Source organism: Peromyscus leucopus, chromosome 18 (genome assembly GCF_004664715.2).
Source record: "Peromyscus leucopus breed LL Stock chromosome 18, UCI_PerLeu_2.1, whole genome shotgun sequence".
In the NCBI taxonomy this organism is placed as follows: domain Eukaryota; kingdom Metazoa; phylum Chordata; class Mammalia; order Rodentia; family Cricetidae; genus Peromyscus; species Peromyscus leucopus.
In genome coordinates this window covers 35,641,628-35,662,084 of record NC_051078.1, presented here as the reverse complement: position 1 = coordinate 35,662,084, position 20,457 = coordinate 35,641,628, and the positions used below count along the sequence as shown (strand labels likewise).

General features: G+C 45.6%; 1 protein-coding gene across 1 annotated transcript in view; it reads left to right on the top strand.

Moving 5' to 3' along the window:
• LOC119086202 overlaps positions 1-20,457 on the top strand; it is a 62,541-nt gene that overhangs the window by 25,819 nt on the left and 16,265 nt on the right. The window contains exons 6-8 of the mRNA XM_037196812.1: positions 2,144-2,369; positions 11,367-11,661; positions 14,230-14,346. Of these exons, the coding sequence (XP_037052707.1) occupies positions 2,144-2,369; positions 11,367-11,661; positions 14,230-14,346 (638 nt within the window). The remainder of the gene's footprint in view (positions 1-2,143; positions 2,370-11,366; positions 11,662-14,229; positions 14,347-20,457) is intronic.

Below are 20,457 nucleotides of genomic sequence, written 5' to 3'. Positions count from 1 at the left end.
CCAGAGGTGTGCTTTCTGGGTAATTCCAAATCCAGTCAAGTTAACAACAAAGATTAATCACCCCACGACAGTCCATCCATCTAGCCTGAGTCCTCAAAGGCTCAAGGTAATTTCACAATGCAAAATGCACTTAGTTCATCTTTAAGAACCCCAAAGTCTTAACAGTTTCAACGTTGTCCCAAAGGCCAAAGTCTCTGCTGAGATCCAAGATGATCTCTTAATAGAGTCCTTATAAAATTAAAAAAAAAAAAACACATTGCACACCCCCCAAACAGTGACATTTGGTAAGCACTTCCATTTCAAAAGCAAAGAAAGGGAACATAGCCTAGACTAAAGCATTATAAAAACCCACCAGGGCAAACACCAAATCCTGCAGCTCCACCTACAGCATCTGAAGCTCTTTGTGGTATCATCTGGGCTCTGCCAGACTTGAGTGGTTCCGTCCATTCAATTCTGCTGCCTGAGACCTGACACATAACCTCTCAGTGTGGATCCTCTTAGTGCCAGTAGCTTTTCTTGGTAGACATCTGATGGTCCAGGCACCTCCTGTTGTAGGTTGTGTTTGGTTCTTTTGGGGGGAGCCACCCAGCTCCCAAATAAATCACACATGGAGGCTTATTCTTACTTATAAATGCCCGGCCTTAGTTTGGCTTAGTTTCTTGCCTGCTTTCCTTAACTTAAATTATCCCACCTGTACAATATTATTGTAAGGTGTGCAGCCTGATAAAAGTACAGTTCTCAAGAATCCAATGGATCTTTTAATTCCAAACTCTTCCTTTCTCTAGCTGGGTAAATTTGGGATTATTGTGACATCATGGAAATAAGAATACAGTTATCCCTTGGTATCCATAGTGGGCCGGTTCCAGGACACCTATGGATATCAGAATCTCAGGTTGTTGAAGGTCCCACTTATAAAATGCTGTTCTAGTTTCAGAAAACCTACAAACACCTTGCTGAATATTTTAAATTATCGATATACTTCGAATGCATAATTCAGCGTGAATGTTGTTACATCACATTGTTTGAGGGATGATGATGGAGGTGGAGGAGATGCCTGTATATATTCAGCACAGATGTCATTTAAAAATTATAGTTTTGGTCATGATTGGTGGAATCGTGATTGAATCATTTTGTGCTTGGCTTTCCTTTGCTCTGCCGAGTACCTGAGAAAAGTCATTTAAAGCAAGAGAGATAAGTTTATATTTTTGGCTCGGTTTTAGAAGTTTCCATCCATACGTGGGTGGCCCTGCTGCTATGGGCCTAAGGTGATGAGGCAGAATGGCTCAGCCATGGGCGTGGCAGAGGGAAGATGCTCAATCTAAGGCAGACAAGAGCTAGAGGAGGGGAGAAGGATGAGTGAATGGACTAAAGATAAGATATACCCTTGAAAGGTACTCTTCCAATGACCTACTTCCTCTCCTGAGGACCTCCCTCCTAGATCCCACTACCTCTCAATAATACCATTCAATTATGAATCTGTCAATGAACTTATCTATTGAGCAGATTAGTGTCTTCATCATCCACATTGCTCCCCAAAGCCTCATCTCTGAGTATTGCACTAGGGATCGAGTCTTCAACAAATGAGCCCCTCCCCTTTTTTTGATTTCTCAAGACAGGGTTTCTCTGGGTAGGCCTGTCTGTTTGTCCGGGTCCATTCTGTAGACCAGGCTGGCCTTGAACTCAGAGATTCACCTGCCTCTGCCTCCACAGTGGAGGCATGTGCCACCACCACCCTGGCACAAAGGAGCCTTTTGAAGGGGACACTTCATATCTATAAAAGCTTCCCTTCAAACCCCGTGGATATCAAAGGCCACATTACTAAGGTACTATTTGAACAGGATTGTATATTTTAAATACTTGGCTCCTTCCCTGGCACAGAGTAAACACAAACTCCTCTGGAGTGTATTTGTTGATGACCTAGATATCTTCCTTGTTTATGACATCTGTGCCATGGTTCCCCAGAGAAGACAAGAGGTACCCAAAGCAGGAATGGTGGTGGTGGTGTCCATGGAGAGGAGGATTATTTATATGTGATGAAGAAATATCCCGGCTACTGCACCCAGTGTAATCTATCCAGCTCAGCCTACGAGTGTCTTCATCCTACTGAAGATGCTCAGCAGGGTGTGTTTGGTTTTCACTTCAGGGCTGGAGTCACTGCACGTTTGCAAGCTGCCCATGTTTGCCAAAAAAGCGGTCAGAAAACCGAAGGTTGCATTTGCAATACCTGCCTTGAGTCGGAACGCAAAGGAAGCCGATTGGTACAAGGAGTATCTTCGGTACCGAAATACCTTCCTGGCGCTGAAGGAGTTCTTCAAGCCTTTGCCTTACCATTACATCCACAGGACCTCAGCCACCAACCAGTGCTCCCGGTAACCAGCCTCCCTTATTCTAGCCATCTGAAATCTGGCTCATGGTTGAGAGACATCAGAGCAGTGGTTCTCAGCCTTCCTAACACTGCCACACTTTAATACAGTTCCTCATGTTGGGCCGACCCCCAGCCATAAAATTATTCCGTTGATACTTCATAACTGTCATTTTGCTACTGTTGTGAAGTGTAATGTAAATATCTGATAGACAGGATATCTGATATGCGACACCCCCCCCAGAGGGGTCACAACCCACAGGTTGAGAACCCCCATGTTAGATGACCCTCTCTTTCAGCTCTTTCATGTGGGTTCAGTAGGGTCCTCTAGGTGGCTTAACACACGTGTGCAGGCTGGGTTAGAGAGCACCACCTCCGGGCTGCTTTAACACACAGATGTGAAAATCCCTGCTACTATGCAACTTAGAGGAGAAAGGGTTTATTCTCATGTGCAATTTTAGGAGCTACCATTCCATCCTGGCAGAGAAGGCACAGCAGGGACGTGGGTCAGGCTTTGGAGGGGGGGCTTTTCCACATCTTGGTGCCTCAGGAAGCCAAGAAAGTGGGGATCAGAAGCAGGGCCAGCCTGTAGTCCTCAGTGCCCTACCCCTAACAACCCGTCTCTGCCAGCCAGGCCCCACATCCCCCCAGCATGCCACCAGCCAAGGACCAAAAAGCTGAACACACACAAGACTGTGCGGGATGTTTCCTATCTGAACCATAATACATACTTATTAATGAAGAACTTTCCGGGCTGGAGAGATGGCTCAGAGGTTAAGAGCACTGACTGCTCCTCCAGAGGTCCTGAGTTCAATTCCCAGCAACCACATGGTGGTTCACAACCATCTGTAATGAGATCTGGTGCCCTCTTCTGGTCATACATGCTGTATACATAATAAATAAATAAATATTAAAAAAAAAAACAAAAAGAACTTTCCTAAAGCTGAGGTCCACTTACACACGCAGATCCAAACCCTCGCTCTCTCTCTGCTCTGCTTTCTAAGAAGGTGCCTCATTTAGCAATGGAATTTGGATGGCTCAGGCACCAAGGCTTAGTTTGTCTTCACGTGTCTGGACGAACACACGTTTAAAAACTAGCTGTGCTTCCCACACATCTTGCCTGTTGTCAGCACATGCGTGGCACACATGGCTGTCTATCTCTCCTTCTGTGTCAGCCTTCTGGAGGGAACTGTGCCCTGTTTCATTCCTCAGCACAAAAAGAACCTAGTTCTCAGCCCTCTGTGTCTCTGGGCAGGGGTAGGCCACTAAGGGCAGGGCTCTGAGAGGGTTGTAGTCTAGTCCTGTTTCTGGCTCGTCTTTCTTTGCTTCCTGGTTCATCAAGATGAGAACAAGCCACCACCAAAGCTAAACAGGGCACTCCCCGCCAGGGAGAGAAGTCTGTGGTGTCAACTCCGGCTGGATCCGGATAGCGTGGGAAGGGGAGACACCATCACAAAGACAGCTTGGTCCCTTAACTGGGTGGCAACCTCTGAAGCCAGGGAACGTTCTGCCTCCTTTCACATACACCGCAGACCACCCTGTGCACACACCTGGCAAGACCCCAGCCTGAAACTGTTCCAGTAACAGTTAACAAAGAAGACAGATGGAAAGAAAACTCATGAGAATGTGCTTTGTGTGTTTTTGATATTAATGAATTTTTGGCTTTTATTGTTTTTTAAGATTAAAATGTAATTGCATTATTTTCCTCCCTCTCTTTTCTCCCTCCCATCCCTCCCATGTACATTCATCTTGCTAAACATACAAATGCAGTCTGCTCGGTCCATTTAGTGTTACTTGTGTGTGTGTGTAGATGACTTCAGGGCTGACCACTTGGTACTGGATAAGCAATTGGAGGACTTTCCCCCAGGACAGACTATTGCTCTCACTCTCAGCGTTTCTTAATTTCTTGTATTGATATTTTGTTATACCCTAAAAAATTTACCTGAAGATGAGAGAACAGAACAAACCACCAGATTAAACATAGAGGCCAGGCAGTGGTGGCACACACCTTTAATCCTAGCACTCGGGAGGCAGAGATCCATCTGGATCTCTGTGAGCTCAAAGCCACCCTGGACTACATGAGATTGACTCAGTCTAGGAGAGAAACAGAGCCAGGCAGTGGTGGCACACACCTTTAATCCCAGCACTTGGGAGTCACACACCTTTAATCCCAGCACTTGGGAGCCACACACCTTTAATCCCAGCACTTGGGAGTCACACACCTTTAATCCCAGTACTTGGGAGTCACACACCTTTAATCCCAGCACTTGGGAGTCACACACCTTTCCAGCACTGAGTCACACAGCACTTGGGAGTCACACACCTTTAATCCCAGCACTAAGAAGGAAGGGATATGGCTGGACGGAGAAAGGTATATAAGACTCGAGGAGGCAGGAATTAAAGCCTTCTGGCTGAGGAGCACTTTTCAGCTGAAGGCTTTTTGGCTGGAGGCCTTTAGGCTGAGGACTCACAGACATTCAGCCAGAGGATTTGTGGAGTTGGTGAGGTGAGACATGGCAGTGGCTTGTTCCTTTGTCTCTCTGATCTTTCAGCATTTGCCCCAATATCTGGCTCGTTTTTTTTTAAAGACCAGTTAGATTTTGTGCAACACTTGTCCAGGGTTTGGGCCTCCTGAGACGTCCCCCGTCCACGATAGCAAATCTTCTGCTGTTAATACTTCTTTGGGACTTGTTTAAGCAGCCATATTGCTGAGGTATCCTGGGGGAAGGCTTCCTGTCATTTCTAGACATAATCTCACAGCAGCTTTCCTAGGACTCTGGCTCTTACGAGCTTTCTGCCTCCTCTTCAGATGCTCTCTGAACCTCAGGTGCAGGAGTTGTCATAGATGGACCAGCTGGGGCTGGGCACCATATGATCACTTGTTTTGACTGTTTGTGGTTTTCTGTAATGGCTTCCTTTTGTTACAAGGAGAAGTTTCTTTGGTGAAAGGCTGAGTATTTGAAGACTTATCACCATACCTCACGAACGCTGCTACATAAAGTGGTGCCACGAGATGGCTGACCACACCGTGAATTACTGCAGCTGTTATCAGTCACCCACAGGTCTGTGGCTAGGCGCGGTCAATGAGGGAAAGGCTTGGTCAACATCCTCCAAAGGCTTCAAGTCTTCAGGAAGAGATGGTATGGAGTGTGAATAAACAGAAGAATAGCAATGACATGTTAACAGAGCAGAATAGCTAGAATGGGAAAGATATGCTGAGGAAGGACAGTTTTTTAGAAAGGGAGGATGTGTGTGAATGCTTGCACGTATGTGTGCATGTGTGTGTATGTGCAAATGCATGTGTGTGTGTGTGTGTGCAGGTGTGTGTGTGTGTGTGTGTGTTATTTTTCTCTTGCTGTGATACAATACTATGACCAAAAGCAACTTAAGGAAAGAGAGTCCATTTTGGCATACTATTCCAGCAGCCTAGAGCCATAATGGTGGGGAAGGTAAGGCACACCCGGAGGAGCAGGAAGTTGGCTGATCACACTTCATCTGAACACAGCAAGTCTCTAGAACTAACAGGATGTGGGACAAGGCTATAAACCTGCAAAGCCCACCCCTAGTGGTCTATTTCCTCTAACAATTCTACCTCCTAAAGTTCCATAACCTCCCCAAAAACACTGCAGGTGGGAACCAAGTGTTTGAATGCACAAGTCTATGGGAGGCATTTTTCATCAAACAATAACTGTGTCTGTGTGTGTGTGTGTGTGTGTGTGTGTGTATATACATACATACACATATACACATATGTATATACACACATATATATACATGTGTGTGTGTATATACATACACACACATATATATATACATATATGTGGTGTGTGTGTGTGTGTGTGTGTGTGTGTGTGTGTGTGTGTGTGATGCTGAGGATGGGGGACAACATCTAGGACCTTGCACACACCCATACTGAGTGTGACCACCAATGCTGCCTCCTAACACTGAGTTGCAAAGAAGGATGGTTTGGGGAACATTTGTGTAGAGTCCTGAGTTCAGGTGGTGGTGGCAGTGACTTTTTCATCTGAGAAATGAGGACAGTGTGGAATCCTGCTGCCGTCAGGGTTAGTTACAATGCTCCGAACTCCTCTCTCCACAAGGACTGAGTTAAACACAATTCCATTCAGGATTTCAGTTACTGTTCATGACCAGCCTGTGCTCAGCTGTAAGTAAGTCCTTGCCCCACGTTAGAGCCAGGGAAGCTGGGGCTCAGCTAACAGAGCAGCACTGTGGGTATATGAGCAAAGGCCCTTGATAGGACGATGCAGTCACATCAGAGGGATGCTGAGCAGTGTGGTACTGCTGAGCTTAGGGTGTGGAAGACTGTAGGAGTTCTCCCTGTCCTGACTGCCTGCTTCCAAATAACCGGCAGCTGCTTCCCAAATAACTGACTTGGAGACTTAATATAAATTATAAATGCTGGACCGATAGCTCAGGCTTGTTACTAACTAGCTCTTACAACTTAATTCATTTCTATTATCTATGTGCTTCCCTGAGGCTTGTGGCTTTTACCTCTATCCCATTTTGTGTGTCCAACTTGTTCTGCATCTGGCTGACAACTCCTCTGGCTTTGCCCTTCCTCATCCCATCATTCTCAGTTTGGTTTTCCTGCCTAACTATCCTGTTCAGCTATTAGCCAGTTAGATTGTTTATTAAACCAATCATAGCCACATATATTCACACAGTGTGCAGCAGGATTATTCTAAAGACAGATAGATAATAAGCAAGGGTTCAGAAAGACCTAAGCTATGATATTCAAGAACCAACAACCCCGAGTGGAAGAGGCCAAAAGGAGGCCAATTATTGCAGAGTGTAGTTTATCAGGGACTTATGGACAGAACAGTGTCTCATATGATGGCCAGGAGAAGGATCTCTGCACCCCATTGCAGGAGGAAGGCAGTTACATGGTGGGTGTCTTGGTTAGGGTTTCTTTTGCTATGACAAAACACCATGACCCAAATGCAAGTTGAGGAGGAAAGGGTTTATTTGGCTTACACTTACACATTGTAGTCTATCACTAAAGGAAGGCAGGACAGGAACTCAAACAGAACCTGGAGGCAGGAGCTGATGCAGAGGCCATGGAGGGGTGGTACTTACTGGCTTGCTCAGCCCACTTTCTTATAGAACCCAGGACCACCAGCCCAGGGATGGCACCACCCACAATGGGCTGGGCCATCCCCCATCAATCACTAATTAAGAAAATGCTCCATAGCCTGATCTTAATGGAGGCATTTTCTCAATTGAGGTTCTCTCTTTTCAGATAACTCTAGCTTGTGTCAAGCTGACATAAAATTAGCCAGCACAGTGGGCAAAGTTGGGCTGAGGCCAACTTGAATGCATAGTAGCTTTCTTGAAAGGTGTCGGCATGTCAAAAATCTGTTAAGAAATATTTAGGAGTCAGTGGGTAGCCAGAACTGTGCAAATGGCTGTCTTAATGTCTTTGCGCTGTAGGGCTTAGACTGTATACATCAGGGTCACACAACAGGAAACTGTAGCTGTTATAATCATGATGGTTATTGTAAAGAGCTAGAAAGACAGCTCAGAGGTTACCAGTATGCACTATTCTCGCAGAAGACTCAAGTTTGGTTCCTAGCATCCATACTGGACAGCTCACAACCACTTGTAAATCCATTTCCAGGGGGAACCTGCCTTCTGTGGCTTCTGAAGGCTCTACACTCAAGTGCACCAACCCCATACACATAATTAAATCACTTTTTACAAGATGGCTGTAGTCATGTCAAGTTGGGTCCCTATAGCAGGGTTAGTATTTGGTATTTATGTAGTGCCTTGAACTGTAGGCAAAAGCAAGACCAGCCACATCTCAAGCCTACAGTGGTGAAGCAAGCCATCACCATGCAAGTCTGCTCCATGATGTTCATTTAGACATCAAAATTACCCCAGGGAGGGCTGGAGAGATGGCTCAGAGGTTAAGAGCACTGACTACTCTTCCAGAGGTCCTGAGTCAACCCAGCCCCACATGGTGCTCACAACCATCTGTAATGAGATCTGGTGCCCTCTTCTGTGTACATAAAAAAAAAAAAAAAAAAAAAAAAAAATTACCCCAGGGAGGTTAAAAACACACTTCACACTTAGAGGTCAACTTGTTTTTGTGGCTCAGTAGCCTAGGTATCAGTGAGACCTCAAAGGCATTGATACTCGATGGGACCTTTGTTTATGTTTACAAAACGTAGCCAAAACTTGTAGATCCACCTTAGACTTTAAATCTTGACGTAAAAGAGCAGCAGGCCTTCACTCACCCGTGAATTAAAATTAGCTGTGCTGGAGAAAGCCCGTCTTAAGTGTCATTGCTGCTTCTTATGGTTTTCTTGCTATGGTTCAGTTTCCTGCTAAATCCCATGTGTGACATGTGATGGACGGTCGGTAGAGGGACAGTAGGGTAGAATGCTGATAGCAGAACCGTACCAGCTAGGAAGCCTTCAAGAACCTGGCACATGAGCAATAATAGTACCTACTTCATGAGGTTGTGTAAGAATTAAGCAAGAAACACGTGTCAAATATTAACACTGTATCTACCATCTTTAATGCCAGAGAGAGAGAGAGAGAGAGAGAGAGAGAGAGAGAGAGAGAGAGAGAGAGAGATTACTCCTCCCTATCTACTGATTTTTTCTTCAGTTGTCTCAAGGATTTATATTCAGAGCTAGGTCTGGTAATGGTAACCTGGAGAGTCTGGGAAGTTGGTTCAGTCTTTTGTTGTTTGTTTTTGCTCTCTTGTGGGACCCACCACCCAGCTCTCAATAAGTCACACATGGAGGCTTGTTTTTAATTATAAATGTCTAGCCTTAGCTTGGCTTGTTTCTAGCCAGCTTTCCTTAACTTTAAATTATCCCATCTATCTTTTGCCTCTGAGATTTTCCCATTCTCTTACTTCTGTAAATCTTACTCTTACTTCATGTCTTGCTGTGTAGCTGGGTGCCTGGCCCCTGGAGTTCTCCTCTCCTTGTTCTCTTGCTCTCTTGTTTCTCCTCCTTTCTTCCAGATTGCTCCTTCTATATATTCTCTTTGACTTCCAGCCCTTCCATCATTTCTCCTGCCTTGCTATTAGCCATTCAGCTCTTTATTAGGCCATCAGGTGTTTTAGACAGGCACAGTAACACAGCTTCACAGAGTTAAACAAATGCAACATAAACAAAAGTAACACACCTTAAAATAATATTCCCCAACATTAGTCAGTAAAGTGACTTTCTTAAAAGCTTCAGAACTTAAGTTTGGATTCCCAGCACCCATGTCAAAGCCAGGTCTAGGCAAGAGCTGGAGCTCATTGGCTGACCAGCCTAGCAGAAGTCATGAGTTCCAAATTCAATGAGAGACCCTGTCTCAAAAAAAAATATGTAGACTTTAGTCCAACACTTGGAGCAAAGCAGCAGACCTCTATGAGTTCAAGGTCAACCTTATCTACATAGTGAGTTCCAGGATATCCAGACTATGTAGAGAGACCTATCTCATCCCTCCTTCAAAAAAAAAAAGGTAGAGAGCAACTGAGAACAGCTCTCTGGTTTTTCTCATAGAGCATTCATCTTGCCAGGTCAGGCTTGTCCCTTATGACTTCATTTAACCCTGTTACTTCCGAAAAGAACTTGTCTTAGTGCAGGTGACTGAGGGTGGGACTTCAACAAATAAATTTATTGCTTTGTTTGAGGCAGGGTATTAGCTCAGGCTGGCCTCATGTAGTCCAGGCTAGCTCAAATCATAATCTTGCCTCCACCTGAGTGCTAGGATTCACAGGATGTCACCATGTTTGTTTCTGTGGTGCTGGATCAGAAGATCATGCATGCTAGGCAAGCATTCTACCAACTGAGCTATACACTCAACATACACATTTTAAGATACAAACATAGGTCACAATAAGCTCAGAAAAAAAAGAACGACGGTGAATACTTTAACGATTAGCTGTCCTCACTATAGAATTAAATTAATAACGAAAATACTGAATTTTAAGCAGATTTTAGCATCTCATAAAAAGCTAATCCAGCTTCATGGAGTTGTTTTCTATAATGCTTCATTACTTTCCTGGGAGTTTGGTGGAAACATGAACTTTCTCCCACAAACACATAGGAATACCAGGCACAAAGAAGTGAAAGACTCAAGTTACATTTCAAATGATAGACACGGACAGACTGGAATTCACCTTTCTGACTTCCACTCTCTTAAGTTACATGCCTTATATTGTCCATGTCTTACTGTTCTGTTTCTGTAAAGAGACACCATGACCAAGTTAACTCATAGAAGAAAGCGTTTAATTGGGGGCTTGCTCAGTTTAGGTTAGCCCATGATCATCATGGCAGCGAGCAGACAGGCGTGGCGCTGGAGCGGTAGGTGAGAGCTTTACATCCTCATCCACAGACAACAGGCAGGGGAGCTGGCGTGACCTTTTGAAACCTCAAAGCCCACCCCCATTGACACACAGTCTCCGACAAGGCCATACCTAATTCATCTAATTCTTCTAAAATAGTCACTCTCTGGTGACTATCCAAATTCAAATATATGAGCCTCTGGGGTCACTCTCCTTCAAATCCTCACAGTCTGTTAATAACTAACTCAGAAATACGCTACAGGAATGGCATCTTCAGGAGTCGTTGAGATGGCAGGGCTAGAATGGGAAACAGATACACGGGTTCAGGTTCTGACTCTGTTACTTGTATTTGTGGAGTTTGGTTCAAAGTATTGACCCTTTAGAATCTCATTTTTCCTAGTGTAGGGGTCTGCCTTCTGTTTCTAACTATAAGGGAATAAAGCAAGTGTCTTGCAGACCAGCCTTAAATGCATTCTTCCTGCACATGTTAAAATGCAAGTCAACACCCTGGTACTGTGCTATTGGCCACTACATGTATATAATGTTCGGCCTACAGGGCCAAAAAGGCTTACATGTTGACAAATGCTGTCCAGCGTTAGACTTGACGCTTTACCAAGGCACCCACCCGTGACTCGGGCTTCACCTTCTGCCCTTCCAGCCCTTTAACCTGACTCCTCACTGCTCTGTTTCCAGGCTTCCTCTTCTCACTGGGAGGAAGGACTTGTGGTTTTCCTCCCAGCTGGCTTGTCCTGTGGTCCTGAGGAAGACCATGCGTGGGGAGAAAGGGGTCGTGTGCAGATGTAGCTGTCACATCATCCCCGAGGTGACAGACCTGGAGTATGACAACCTCATCAGCAACCAGCTGTCGCACGTGGACCAGATCATCGTCGTCTGTGTGTTCTCAGCCAAGAAAGAGGATAAGACTATAGGGGAGGTGACCGGCGTCTACAAGGAAGTGAACAAATCCAGACACATGCCTTGCGTTCAGGTGAGCGTTACATGGACAAAGTGTGGGGCGTGTTTGCTTGGGTGTTTCATTGCAACGCGCTCCCTCCGACACACAAAGGATTATAGAGGGACTTCCGGCTCCCCGCTTTGTATTTGGCATCACAGTACGTTTGTACAATGAAGGTCACAAATCTTCATGGCGTCGCTCCGGTTCGGGTATGCTTTCTCCCTACGAGAGTACCAGGAACTTGAAGAGAGAGGGTCTGGTTGGAGATGATTGCATCCCAGGGGTACAGCCCCTTGAAGAGATGAGTACTTTTCTTCTGGAGTTTTCTAGGGCTCACGCGACCATGCCAGTTCTTGTGAAGAGGAGTTGTTATAAAAGTAGACCACGCCGTGCATTTGGTTCCTTCTGCATGCGGACATTTTTCTTTGTATTTCTCTACCATGTTGTAAAGCAGTCAGGGAGAGAGCCGTCCTCAGAGAGCATCCAGACTCATGAGCCAAATGAACAACTTAAAAAAAAATTATGGGGCTGGAGAGATGGCTCAGCAGTTAAGAGCACTGGCTGCTCTTCCAGAGGACCCAGGTTCAGTTCCCAGCACCCACATGGCAGCTCACAAATGTCTGTAACTCCAGTTCCCTGGGATCTGGCATCTTCACACCAATGCACATTAAATAAAGTTAAATAAATTATTTTAAAAAATAGCCATACTTTACCTAATGTCAGGTTTTGTTATGGCAACACAAAATGGATTAAAACGTGTATATAGTATTATGGATTTGGAGTATGTACAGTGCCTATATATTACCACTCAGATGAAGATATAGAAGAATATTTCAGGCCTGAAAAACTCTTCTCTTGCTGGGCGGTGGTGGTGCACGCCTTTAATCCCAGCACTCGGGAGGCAGAGGCAGGCGGATCTCTGTGAGTTCGAGGCCAGCCTGGTCTACAGAGTGAGTTCCAGGAAAGGCACAAAGTTACACAGAGAAACCCTGAAACCTCTTCTCTTTCCCTTTTCTTCCTAGTAAATAATCTACTAAACCAGCCAAGCCCAGGTAATCATATTCTTTTTTTTTTTTTTTTTTTTTTGGTTTTTCGAGACAGGGTTTCTCTGTGTAGCTTTGCGCCTTTCCTGAATTCACTTAAGCCAGGCTGACCTCGAACTCACAGAGATCCGCCTGCCTCTGCCTCCCAAGTGCTGGATTAAAGCGTGCGCCACCATCGCCCGGCGGTAATCATATTCTTATTCCTCTGTATGCATAAGTTAGTTTCATCTTTTTCTAGATGGTCATTGTATGCTTTTAAAAACCACAAGGTATAACTTCCTCTGCCAGAGGATAGGAACAGTAAAAACTATCCATCTGCCAATGTTCTTCTGTGCTCACTTCTATCTCTCTGCTTGTCTGTCTGTGACAGACATCACTAATCTATCTTTCTCTGCTATCTCCCTCTGTCTGACAGAATACTCATCCTCTCCCATTTGAGGCCCTTGTCACCCCCCATGTCATCTCTGAAGGTTTTACTGCTTCTGGTCTTGGTCCCTCTGATATTTCCTGTTATTACAGGGTGTTCTTTAAACACACGGACATGCCCATGCCGTTCTCTCGCTCACCCTCTAAGGCAGTGGTTCTCAACCTTCCCAACACCACATCCTTTAATACAGTTCCTTATGTTGTGGGAACCCCCCCCAACCATAAAATTATCTTGTTGCTACTTCATAACTGCAAATTTGCTACTGTTAGGAACTGTAATGCAAATATCTGACATGCGACCCCCAGTTTGAGAACCAGGGCTCTAAAGACTCCCCTCTGGATGCAGTCCCTATTCTTCTGCTTGGCTCCCCATGCTAACCCCAGAACTGTTCTTAGGGGATGACTCAGAGCGCACAGTGCTTGCCCTTGAGCAGGCTGAACCTGCAAAGGCCTGGAGCCTCAAAGCACTCGCTGCTTCTGGTGAGTTGTCTTTGGGGTGCTGCCCTCGGTGTGCCCTGAACAGCTTCTGGGGAGTGTGTCATTGTTTGCTACAGTGGTCCTGTCTGAAACCCAGTAGGAAAAAAATCATCCCTCTGAACGAGGAACTGGAAAGCTTTGCTTCCCGTGAGGATTTCTTGTTTCTTGCCCCGGGTTCGAGAATGGCTGGCAGCTGTCTGGGCTTCTCTTTTCCCTTTGCTTGCACATACACAGGAGCACTCAAGACTGCATGATAAGGAACAGGTAAACGCATACAGACTGCCAAGTATGGCTGCTCAGGCCTTCAATCCACAGTGAGCGTTCAGGTATTTCTACTGGTGCAGGGCAGGCCGAGTCTAGAACTTTGGGTTTGAGGACCAGAATGCTGTGGAATTTAGCAGAAGCTCTTTGGGCTATGGTTTAGCATGGTGGAGCAGTGCAGGCCTTTAATCCCAGAACTCAGGAGGCAGGTAGCTCTTTGTGAGTTCAAGGCCACCTGGTCTACAAAGTGAGCCTGAGGCTAGCCGGGGTGCCATAATAAGATCCTATCTCAAGAACAAACAAAGCAAAACAAAAACCTAAAAAGCAAAAACAAACAAACAAAACAAACAACAACAACATAACCCCAATCCAAGCTCTGTTTCTTTTCCTGTAGAGTCATTTGGATTCCTTCCGGCTGCTCAAATACGATGTGACGTCTGCGTCTAAGTTTACGGAACCTGGCCGCCCGCTCCTAGTCCGAAGACACAATCTCACCCCGGGAATTTTTTTGGTATGTGTGTGAGATACATGACTCCGAGCTCCCTGTTGGCTATGTTGATTGCCTGACTCAAAGATCATTCGGGACCAGTAGAAGGCTAAAGAGAAAGCAGAGATAGTTTTGCTCGAGTCTGTAATAACGCTGAGCATAGGCCTTCTGGAGCGTAGTGCTACTCAGATGAAGTTAGAAAGTAGACCCTCTTAAAACTGAGGTGCCAAGTCATCCCTCGTATGAGTTGATGTGGAGATTCCGGAAGTGATTAAAGTCAGTTCTTGCCGTTAAGAAGCTTCTTATGTAATAAGCTAGTTGAGGACATAAGGATACAGAAATGTGTATAAGGATATATAAAAGAACAACAGCATGAGTGAGACAAAGTGAGGTAAAGTATGAACTCTGAAAGCAGACTGAGTTCAAACCCGGGCTCCACTACTTGCCTGTGTGACCTCAGGAAATTACTCCGCGTCTCTTACGAAAGAAAGGAGTGTTTGCTAAACACACTCATGGTTTTATCTAAGGGAATGCTATATATTACCTTTCTTGTGTAGTGAAAGGAAATGAAATCAATATCTTGTGTTTTTAGAAAAGGATAATGAATTTATAGGATTTCTAGAAACATTCAGCAAAGCAATTAAGCCTGTGTCAACCCCTGGCAGGCATAGCATGGACAGGAAATGTTAATCCCATTCTTGGGCTTTCTGTCACTATGGGTTAGGCTGGCCTTCTCTAGCAATCATCTAAATGAGGCATGGAGGCACACATCTTTTATCCTAGCACTATGGAGGCAGAGGCAGTTGGGTCTTGGTGAGTTTGAGGTCAGCCTGGTCTACAGAGTGAGTTCCAGGATAGCCAGGGCTACACAGAAAAACCCTGTCTTGAAAAAAAAAAAAAAAGGAAGAAAAAAGAAAATGAAAATGAAAAGGAGCCTCTTCATTTAAAAAAAAAAAAAGTCCTCTCTAGATGATTTTAATGAGAAGCAACAGCCTAGATGATCTTTTACCCTTCTAGATTTCAGCAAGCAAATAGACAAACCCACAAGTTTATCTCTAGTCAATAGATACAAACTAGTGAAATATAACTTTATAAACATTGTGTTTTAGAAACACTAAGGAGCCAGGCGTGGTGGGGCACACCTTTAATCCTAGCACTTAGGAAACAGAAGCAGGCAGAGCTCTGTGAGTGTGAGGCTATCCTGATCTACATAATGATACCCTGTCTCAAAGATGAAGAAGGAGGAAGAAGAAGGAAAGGAGGAGGAGAAAGAGGAGGAGGAAGAGGAGGAGGAAGAGGAGGAGGAGAGGACTGTAGCTGAAGTTTTCCTGGTCCTGTCTGGCTCCCATTATCCTGTGGCCTCTTGGACCCAAGTAAACACACAGAGGCTTATATTAATTAAAACTGCTCGGCCATTAGCTCAGGCTAACTATTGATTAGCTTTTACACTTAAATTAACCCATAATTCTTATTTATGTTTAGCCATGTGGCTTGGTACCTTTTCTCGGTTCTGCCTTCACATCTTGCTTCCTTTGTGTCTGGCTGGCGACTCCTGACTCTGCCTTCCTCTTCCCAGAATTCTCCTCTCTGCTTGTCCCGCCTGTACTTCCTGCCTGGCTACTGGCCAGTCAGCATTTCATTTATTAACCAATCAGAGCAACACATTCACAGCATACAGAGTGATATCCACAGCAGAGGACTGTGCTACTCATTTTTCTGTGCTGTGTCAAGAGCAATTTAGGGAAGCTTTGCTGTGGCTCACAGTCTGGGGATGTTGTCCATCATGGTGGAGAGGGTGAGGCAGGGAGATCTCGAGGCAGCTGTCAGTTAAGAAGCAGAGAGAGAGAAATGCTGCTACTTGGCTCCTTTCTCTGCTTTTTCTTTTCCTTTTCCTCCATAGGATGGTGCCACCCACATTCAAGGTGCATTTTGCCTCTTCATTTACTCTTCAGAAATGCCCTCACTGACATGCCCATTGGCTCAGAGACAACTCTAAATCCAGTCAGTTCTACGAAAAAGATGAACCATTGTGACTATCAATATTCATGAGTTTTACTCTATATCCAGACACCATGCTAAGTAGTTTCTGTGTGTTTCATTATCTAAATATTCCAAGTAAGTGGAGCATGGCAGTGTGCGTCTGTAGTCCAGGCTCTCAGGATTACCACAAGTTAAAGGTCAGTTTGTGTAATGTCAGCAAGACCATGCCAAAGGAAGGAAAGGAGGGAGGGAGGGAGGAAGGAAGAGAGGAAGGAAGGAAGGGAGGAAAGAAAAGAGGGAAGGAAGGAAGGGAGGAAGGAAAAGAGGGAAGGAAGGAAGGAAGGGAGGAAGGAAAAGAGGGAAGGAAGGAAGGAATGGAGGAATGAATGAATGAATGAATGAAGGAAGGAAGGAAGGAAGGAAGGAAGGAGACCCTTTACAGCAATTCAGAGGGTAGCTGCAGATGTTCCTTGCAGAAAGAGGTAGAAATACTCAGATTAAGCAATTCATCCAAGGTCGTCCAGGAACTAGCCAGTGACAGGATCAGAACTCAAATCCGGGTCCTTTCCCACACAGAGAGCACTTTTAATGAAGAGCTCCGTGAGGTCCATATCCCAGCTCTGCTACCTGGATACTCAAAAAAGTACGAAGCGACAGAAAACCACGTTGTGTGTGGTTGAGTGCCAGCCTGGGAAGAGTGGCTGGGAGGCGCGGAGCTTCTCAGCCTGGTGTGGAAAGCAAGCTGCTGGCTCCATGTGCCGAATGACAGTTAGACAGGAGGAAGGGACTCGGTACAAGTGAGACAGGCCAGAAGTGTGATCCCGCCATCATCGAAGGCGGATGTAAAACAGAGAACGTTCAACTGTTGATTTCACTATAGGAACGTGGATTATTTTTCTCAGATCTAGTCCTAAAATATATTTTCCGTGTGGTAGGAGGTGTCTCCCCATACACCTGGCTGTCACCGATGATCACCCAGCCTCCCTCCCCCTTTTAGAAATATTCATCTTGGTTAAGTGGCATTCGCCTGTGCCATCTCCATCCAAGGCTTCCCAGGGGAAGTTGGCGTGATTCCCGGCAGAGGCAATGAACACTCACCCCCCCAATCCTCTGAAACAACCAGGTTCCTATTTAAAGCCTCAGCTGGCTGACCTATCTGTCCACTGGGTGGCAGTGTGGATCCATTGGAAATAAATGGGTCTGGTTCCTGAGCCAAAAAACTCCAGGCCCCTGAAAGGAAAGACCACCGTGAGCAGATGGTGTTTGGAAGGCAGCTGGATGGGCACAAGCCCGGCTTTGGTTCTGGGAAGGAGGCTGAATGGGTTTATGTTTTATCTTTCAGTGGAAAGTGTGGGGGAAGCATCCTCTGTTGTCCGTTAGGCTCAGAGTCTTTGGGGACGGATATGATGTCCACAGTAAATGAACCTCCTTTTTTCTAATAGTTTAAAGAGGGCCAGAAGTTTGCAAAGAGCAGCATGGGAATTGAGCTGACCATCCATGTCAGCTGCCACTCTTGGTCAGTGGGGATTTGTTCTCCAGGCACGCACGTGGCTATCATTAGGAAATGTTGTCAAATGTCCAAGTCCCAGGTTTACGTTGTTCTGTCTGTCTTGAATCGATCCCTGTCTTCAAGGGGGAAAAACACCAAAGTGAGACATGTTGGGAAGCCTCTGACTCAGTGTGACTGTGGAAATGATGCAAGTGTGTTGTGCAGGATACCGACGAGGAGGGGATCACAGAGCCAGACAGGTCCCATCTCGAAGGAATGAGAAAGTGACGTGACGTGGATGTTTGCTTCAGGAAGCTTTTGAGGACTAGTAGGGGCTCTCTTCCACTATTTCCTTCCTCCCCAACATGGACTGGAAGGAATAATAATCCACAACACATCGACGCATTACAGTGCTGGGTGAGCGATGCTGTGTACCATTGATCCTGCAGCTTTTTAGTCAGGATGAAAGGCTAAAAGAACACTCAAGAAAAAAGTGCATCCCCACACTGTTTTATTACTGCAAAACATTCTCTTTAATGTCATTTTGGCCCAATCTGTTTGTGCTAAACTAATATGTTTATAATTTAAATCATTTAGTAAAGTTTTTTTTTTTTTTTTTTTTTCCCCAAGACAGGGTTTCTCTGTGTAGTTTTGGTGCCTGTCCTGGATCATGCTCTGTAGACCAGGCTGGTCTCGAACTCACAGAGATCCACCTGGCTCTGCCTCCCGAGTGCTGGGATTAAAGGCTTGCGCCGCCGCCGCCGCCGCCGCCGCCGCCGCCGCTGCCGCCACCGCCGCCGCCACCACCACCACCACCATCATCATCATCATCACCGCCCGGCTAAGGTTTTTTGTTTTGTTTTGTTTTTTAAATATATATATAGCAAGAGGTTTTGATACTGGAATTCCATGAAAACTGCAATGATGTTTTCCAGGGGGTTTCTGCTTGAGTTCTGAGATGAGAATTCGTTCTGTGCTGAGAACCAGAGCCCACACCGGAGCTTCATGCCCCATTGAGTAACCCTTCACACACGGAGTAGCACGGAACAGAGGCCACAGGGGCAGAATGCCATCTCCCAGCCCAGGTCACTTTCCTCTGCCCTTTGGATATCTTAGGCCCCTTCTGTGCCACACCTTAAGAGCATGAGTCTCCGCGGGGCAAACGGCACCCACAAGCATCTGATTCCCTTCAGTGGGTGGTAAAGACATTTTGCCCGGGCTTTGGTAGTCGTACCCAGCAGGGACCACCCACCCTCTCTGTAGAGAGGAGGGGAGGATTTCTGAAGAGTCCTTCGGTAGCGAAGGCTGAGTCCTTCGAGGGACTCACAAGAGCAGGGTAGTTTCTCCAGGGAAGCAGGCCTAACTTGACGCTCGGGTCTGTCTTTCCTTTCCCCAGCGAGACACTGAGGCAAGGCTAAGAAGACAGTGAGGTAGGGCCATGGCCACCTTCATGAGCCAGGGACGTCCTCATCTGTTTATCTTGGTGAGAGACACCTTCAGGAGCCATTTCTCTCTCCATTGTCCTTTCTTAGATTCAAGTCATGACAGTCTCTCGAGTCTTCTGTGATAACGTCGGTGAGAAGCTGATAGCTTGGATTCTTTGGGGCAAGGGTTCTATTGGTGTGGCACAAATTTTAGAAATGCAGCAAACTATAGAGAAGGAGGTTAAACTGACTTCATTCCTACTACCCAGATATAACACTGGCAATAGTCCAGTGCATTTCTTTTCAGTGTCTTCTCTCTCTCTCTCTCCTCTCTCTCTCTCTCTCTCTCTCTCTCTCTCTCTCTCCCCCTTCCTCCCTTCCTCCCCCCCCCACACAAACACACACACACACACACACACACATTTGGGATGACTGCAGGAAAGAGACACCAGAGGAAATCTAATACTTAAAGTAAAAAGAAAGTAAGTCTCTGTAGTGTGGCACCCCTTATGCCCAGAAAAAGCAATCTGTGTAGTTGTGGCAATAGCTCGATTCTGTAAATAGTTATGAAGTTTATCTGCATTATTTAACCTCTGAGAGCCTCAGTTCTGGCTTTGATCGTATTAGGGCTGTGATTGTTATTTTTGTTATGTTCTCTATAGTAACTACAGAATCAATATTGGTACAATTTATTTGTGATAAAGTGAACTTAATATTCAGAATCAAAAATCAAATACAGCATCTCTGTATTCTTCCCTAAAGACATCATGCACCTTTTTCCCCCTTTTTGATTTGTTTTTGTTTTCCTGAAGATGAACTCCTCAGTGTGGGAATTACAGGCCTGGGCCACCCTGCTCAGTTTAATTTTCTAATTGAGAGATTACTCTTGAATCTTTGGAGATGAAGTTAGGCCCATGACTTAATTACAGACCAAGGAATTTGTTGGACACATTTCAGCAATTGTTACCATCCCTCAAAAGGAGTAAGCCTGCGGGATGTGGTGGCACACACCTTTAATCCCAGCTCTCTGGAGGAAGAGGCAGACGGATCTCTGTGAGTGTGAGGCCAGCCTGGTCTGCAGAGGGAGTTCCAGGGCAGCCAGGGCTACACATGGAGAGACTGAAAAACAAAACAAAACAAAAAAACAGAAAAGGGAGTTAAGCCACATTGTTCTCCAGAAGGTGCGTGTAGAGGATTATGAGCACAATTCCAAATGTGGGGATTGTGAGCACAACTCCAAAT